Below are 6,405 nucleotides of genomic sequence, written 5' to 3'. Positions count from 1 at the left end.
ACGGTTCCCACCAGGGCTTTGGGTCCGCCTGCTCGGCTTTTGGCTTCCCTTTGTCAAAACGAGGGGCGCTCAGCCTGTGGGAAGAGAAGGGATTATTCCATGTACAGCACGATCCACCCAGGAATATGAACTTCTCTTTGTATGAAATTGGATCTGCCCAGAGGAGCCCGACAGGGACAGGTAATCCCTTCCCTTCAGCGCTTCTCGCCTTGGGCATTGGATCTCGCTTGCGGGGTCAAACACTGGCCACTGATGGGATGATAAAGAACCAACTTTTGATATGGGAGTGGAGCTGTGTAATGGGTTACCACAGACGTCTCTGTTTGGTCTGATTTATTATCTCTGCTAATTATGCCAATAAATCAGTGCTTGAATTAAACTTGCTGTTGGTAGTAAATGTGAAGGACTGGAACTACTGTTGGGGGACTAACAGGGAAGAATCCAGCTGTGTATGGGCGAGAATTAGTAAAGCTGACCTTGGCAAAACGCAAGCAAGGTCTGCAGATACAAAAGCAGTGTGAAACGCACCAAAACGATGGAGCTCCCGGTGTGTTGTTAGCACTCCCTAGTCATCCCTTTGCCAATAGCATCTTCACCACCCTGACAACCTCGGGTGCTGCTTGTGGGCAAAGACCAAAGAAGACACATTGCTGTCCCAGTGCTTTCTTACATTCTATGACATTCACTGTAATAAAGAAAACGCATGGAAATCATAGAGAGGAAATTAAGCAAAGGCAAGGCTGAAGTACTTGTGTGTGCCGACTGGGGCAAGGGGGTTGCAGGTGCAAATTACTGTGCCAAAATCTTGCTGCTTTTCAGAACGAGTGCAAAAACCTTCTCAGCTTGAATGTGTGCAGGATTTGTTCCCCGCGTTTCCAAACAAATATAGTAACCTAATACCGGGGGGAGGGGGGTGGGGGGATGATATTACCCAAGTGCATTCAGCCGGCTACTGAGCCAAAAAAATACCCTTTTCATCAGAGCCCAAGCTAGTGCCTGCAGGAAGCATGAAACGAGTGAAAATGCAAAGCAGCCTCTGCTCCAGTAGCAATCAGATTTTGCGTGCCTGGTGAGTCAGTGCTGGTGCTTTTGCTCGCTCACTACAGCTCTCAGGCTCCACCCTTCTGGAGTTTGTTTTTTTTTCTTTCAGCTTTTGCAATCTGACAGAGGCGGGTGAAAGCAAGTTGAGGGAAAAGACATTCCCCTGAGGAGGAGCTGGAGAACAGTCCTCAAGCCCTGTCTGCGCTAGGTAAAGGACAGCCAGCCGCTCCACTTGCTTTAGATTAAAACCTTACCCTCAAACCCCAGAGATAAGAGTGGTGGTTGAACTGATTATCCAGGTAAGCCTTTTTTTTAAATGCTGAATCTTGTTAGCTGAGTGCTCCCTAACGAGGAAGTTAAATCTGAAGACAAAACAGCAGGAAATGGTGTCATGGCAGAGCGGGGAACACTCAGCTGCTCGGTATAATAGATACGCTGGTTTATTTACTCAGTTATCAGCCTCAAGCAGGTTGGGCATCGATTCCATCTGACATATTTCAAATACCACAGTTGAAAGGTCCTTATAAACACCTGCAAGAGATGGGCAGAGAGACAGACAACCACACAGCCACATTTTCCCTTTAAATAAAAGTTACTATAAATATTTTGCCTGCTGTGGCAAAGTGAAAGAAAGGGAGAACGAAAGGTAAAATGAGTTCATTGCTGGTGATGCTGGTTTAAAGTTCACAGAGCAAAACTAAGAATCTGCTAAGTTTTCAAAAATGAATAGAGTTGTAATTCTGGGGCTTTGGGGAAAAGTTTGGGAACAAGCCAAATGCAGAACAAAAAGAATCCTTCGAGTAATAACCAGATACCCTTAACCCGACCAGGGGTCTTTCAGGCCTGCTTCATGGATGTTAGAGACATGGTGGTAGTGGTGGCCATGATGCAATAGTCACAGATTTCTGTAGTGTTTCTAAAGGTTAAAAAATGTGGGAAGCCAAACAGGGACACCCTCTGATTCTGCCAGGATATTACATCATTTCTTTGTTTATACACTGAAAGTCTTTCCAAAATTCCCATGCATTTTCGGCGTGTGCCACTTATCATCAGATTGAGAATTTAATCCTGTTGGAACAGTTTCACTTTTCCCTACAATTTTTCCTTAAGAATCATACACAGGAACTTGAGAATGTTTGGAGACCTCTTGGGTCAATAATATTAAAAACATTGCTGCACTCAGAGACACCTGAAATTTAGCATTGCATGGGGACGAATAACAAAAGCATTTGGCTGCATCAAGGGCTGGGAGGGCTTGAGCTGCTTTCCACTCTGTGCTCATGAAACACAGCCTCCCACTGAGCCCTTCTGCTGTGGTTGGGATGGTGAGGGTGATGCCTGGTGCCTACCCATGGGCAGCCACCCACCACTGGGGAGACTATGAGTTGAAAGAGCAAATGCATCCTAAAAAAGATGTCAGAAAATGTGAGGCCCCCTGAAAACTTGTAGTTTTGGCCCAAACCTTGGTTTCCTCCTGCTGCTGGTGTAGGGCTGTGATTAGTCGGGCTGGAGAGCGAAGCCGTGTTGCGGGGAGGTGGATCATGGCAGATGCAGCAAAAAATCTCCCCCAGCCTTTTATGCCCTAAAATAACCCCCTTCTGTGCTCCGGGTCATGTCTGCTACCACCAGCATGGAGAGCAGGAGCTGGTGAGGCCAGCTCGTGCCAGGCTGCCTAAATAATGAAGGAAATACCATGGCAGGGCAGATTTATTTCAGATTTGGTTTCAGAGGAGGCTCTGGATTGCTCTGCAAAAGTGGGCGGGTTGGTTTTCTGCTTCGCTGAGTCAAGCAGTACAGATGTGGAGAGTCTCAGTTCCTATAATTTCTAGCAGGGAAACGGTGCTGCTACTGTTTTTGTTCCTTCCCATGGAGATTTGTAGCTTTGCTGGGCAGGAACTCTCTACTGAAATGTGCTTAGCACAGCTGGAGCCTCTCGTCACAGCTGTAAAAGAAACAATTAAAAATAACATTTGTGCTCATCAGCAGTGTCCCATTGGCTTCCCTCGGCGCTAATGCTCACACTCAGCTGCCTTTGATAGGGCCATTAATCAAATCCTGCTCCTCTTCTGAGCAGGCTGCCCATACTGATGAGCGCCCCGATATAAGGGATGGGGAAGATCCTTCTGTCACTTTTGACACAACCCATTATTTTTTTTTCTCCCTTCTCTCAGAGGCAGCATGGACATCAAGGAGTATTTCAACAGAATTTCTTACCGGGGCTCCTATGGTAAGCCGGACCTGGCTACATTGACAGATATTTTCCAGCACCACATCCAAGCAGTCCCTTATGAAAACCTCAGCATCCACTGCGGGGAAAGCATTGAGCTGGACCTGGAAGCAATTTACAACAAGATTGTGAGGAGGAACCGTGGGGGCTGGTGCATGGAAAACAACTACCTTTTATCTTGGGTCCTGAGAACCCTTGGCTATGATGTCACCCTTCTGGGATCAAGAGTTTATGCCCCGGAGTATGACAGGTATGCAGATCAAATCAATCACTTGCTGCTGAAAGTGGTGCTTGATGGCAAGTCCTACATTGTGGATGGTGGGTTTGGAATGGTCTACCAGATGTGGCAGCCAATGGAGCTGATTGCGGGGGCAGACCAGCCACAGACTCCTGGGGTCTTTCGCTTTGTGGAGGAGAGTGGGGTCTGGTACCTTGAGAAGGTGAAAAGGAAGCAGTGGGTTCCCAACCAAAGCATCTCCGCTTCCCATAACGCAGAAGAAGTTTGCCGTCGGGTTTATCTCTTTACCCTTCAGCCACAAGACATTGAAGACTTCAGAGCCTGCAACGCCCACCTGCAGACTTCACTGGACTCAATGTTTGTGAGAAAGTCTATCTGCAGCCTGCAGACTGCTGACGGCATCCGGGCTCTTGTGGGGTGGAAACTCCTCGAGATAAAGTACAATTTTAAGGATAATATGGATTTGGTGGAAATCAGAATCCTTGCAGATGAAGAAATAGAGAAAACATTGAAAGAGAAATTCAATATAACACTAGACAAGAAATTTGTACCCATCAATACAACCAGGTCACCTCTGTTTTAACTCACTAATTTAATTATAATTCAATCCAGTGGCATTACATGCAATACTTTCCCCCATTTCTGACAAGCATCTGAAGGTTAAGCTTTCTCTTTCCACCTACACCGGTGTAAGGCAGAACATATTAGCATGGATCTGGAAAAGAAAAGAGATTTTCTCAACCGTTCCTGCCTCTCTCTTTGGTTGGGGTAGAAATAATTTCTTCCCAGCTCAATCAAATCACTCTCCTTCTGTTTGTTGCTTAGCTGGAAGCAGACTCTGCCCATTCCCTACTCCTTTCATCTCTTGAAGCTTTTCCAAACACACCCAGAGTAGCAGGGCAGCGTGACGGAGCTACACGACTTTGTGCTGCCACTTGGGGAAAATCATACCCACCACTTAAATGAATAGTATATTATTTTTGGAATTTAATAGCCAGAAAAACAAAGACATCCAGCGCCCAGTTTGCTGCAGTTAAGCCATAAGCCCGTCCTTTTTGCTCTTGCGTTCGTGGCATCCTCTCACGTGGCAGTCAGACAGCGCCACGCCTGTGCTGCACTGTGCGAATACCTACGGATGGGCTATGTACGGCCTAAGACTGATGATAAGAAATACTAGTGGACAATTCTGTCTTGTTTCAGACTTCACGCAACCCCTGTTCTCTCCGTGACATAACCAAAAAGCAGTATTTCTTGACCTGACAACATCTCCAAAATGCATGGGTGCATTTTGTTTGCTCCCACACAGCAGCGGACTGCTGGGGATGCACGTTCCTCTCATACTGTTCTCCAAGAGTTATTCCACTTTAATTATCATGGCTGAACTGAAACACATGCACAGAATCATTTTTCTGAAACATATCTGTTCTACTGAGGGCATGTTTGCAGTGATACTAATTATACTGATGTAAGGAGAAATGATGAATCTTAATCATATATCTAAAGATTCAGATTTTTAGTATGAGAAATTACTCAGGTGTAATCACTTTGCCCTTTGAGCTGATGCTTGATGCTCCGTTATGTCCAAATCATGGAAGCATTACAACTATGAACTCATAATGAAGTAAACTATACAAATGAATAACAATTAAATAAAAAAATCAGGAATTGTGAAGTACAAATATTCAGCTGTTTTTTCCCCAAATTACACCGTGTATCCCCAAAGTAAAATATTTCATTAATCACTGCCGTTGTTGTGATTATTTGTATGTGTTAATATTTTGCAGCTGGGGCTTTTAAAAATACCGTAACTCACTGCCCCTTTTGTATTATGCACGCAGAAGGGTGCTGCACCCTGCTCACAGGTCCAGGGCCCAGGGAAATGCTCTAGGTGTCTCCCAAAATGGTGGGCGCTTGCCTCAGCTAAAACTAGTGTTGCTGCAGAGAAAGCCCCAGAGGTGCCTGATGCACCACCCAGACGGAACTGGTAAGGGAGGAGGCTTCATTACAGGTGATAAGTTGAAGCGAGTGCCCAGACCCTTCTCCTGGTGTAAAGGTAAGTACCTGCACAAGGTGTGCATGGGTTGATGAGCCATTGCGTCAGGTGGCCAAATTAGGAAAAATTTCTTCATTGAAAGAGTGTTCAGGCACTGGAACAGAATTCCCAGAGAGGTGGTGGAGCCACCATCCCTGGAGGTATTTACAAGATGTGTAGACACGGCCCTCCAGGGCATGGTTTGGGAGACATGGTAGTGTTGGGTTGATGGTTGGACTTGATGATCCTAGAGGTCTTTTGCAACCTTAATGATTCTATCATTCTATGATTCTATGATCACTTCCAAGATTTCTGGGTGACTTGGATTTCCTATTCAAGCCTGTTAGGTGATCAGTGCAACGCATTTACTCCACATAGCAACAATTGCATGGTGTGTAGAGGGGACCCTCCCTTTGAACATCCAACCCAGCACTGGCAGTCGGGGTGCGAGGAGAAGCTGTGCTTCAGTACCAGCCACTTCTGAAGCAGCTCGAACCCCTTCACATGCTGCCAATATATCTTTTTCAGTTGGGGTACAGAGCACTTTGGACTCTCTGTATCACTAGTGTAAAACCCTAGGGGTCGTCCTTGGGTCTCCCCCAGTGTTTTCTGCCAGAGGCTCCAGGTGGGACCATTCTCCCCGGCTGCGGTGTACAGCACATTTTTTACATCTTGTCCTGCCCAAGGGCTACTGCATGAACTATTTCCTGTTTAACCTGTTCAAAGGCCTGTTGTTGCTCAGGGCCCCATTTGAAATAATTCTTCCGAGTCACTTGATAGAGAGGGCTTACAATCACACTATGATTTGGAATATGCATTCTCTAAAAACCCACAATGCCTAAAAAACTTGTGTTCCTTTTTTGCTAC

At 45.9% G+C, this 6,405-nt stretch overlaps 1 protein-coding gene across 1 annotated transcript; it reads left to right on the top strand.

Moving 5' to 3' along the window:
* Positions 1–1,203: 1,203 nt before the first annotated feature.
* LOC142060921 (arylamine N-acetyltransferase, pineal gland isozyme NAT-3-like) lies at positions 1,204–5,261 on the top strand. Its single transcript, XM_075101285.1, has 2 exons — positions 1,204–1,340; positions 3,213–5,261. The coding sequence occupies exon 2, from the start codon at positions 3,220–3,222 to the stop codon at positions 4,087–4,089; it is 870 nt and encodes a 289-aa protein (XP_074957386.1). The 5' UTR covers positions 1,204–1,340; positions 3,213–3,219; the 3' UTR covers positions 4,090–5,261.
* The last annotated feature ends 1,144 nt before the right edge of the window (positions 5,262–6,405 follow it).

The sequence above is a fragment of the Phalacrocorax aristotelis genome, chromosome 8 (genome assembly GCF_949628215.1).
Source record: "Phalacrocorax aristotelis chromosome 8, bGulAri2.1, whole genome shotgun sequence".
Classification (NCBI taxonomy): domain Eukaryota; kingdom Metazoa; phylum Chordata; class Aves; order Suliformes; family Phalacrocoracidae; genus Phalacrocorax; species Phalacrocorax aristotelis.
This window is presented reverse-complemented; position numbering and strand designations above follow the sequence as displayed.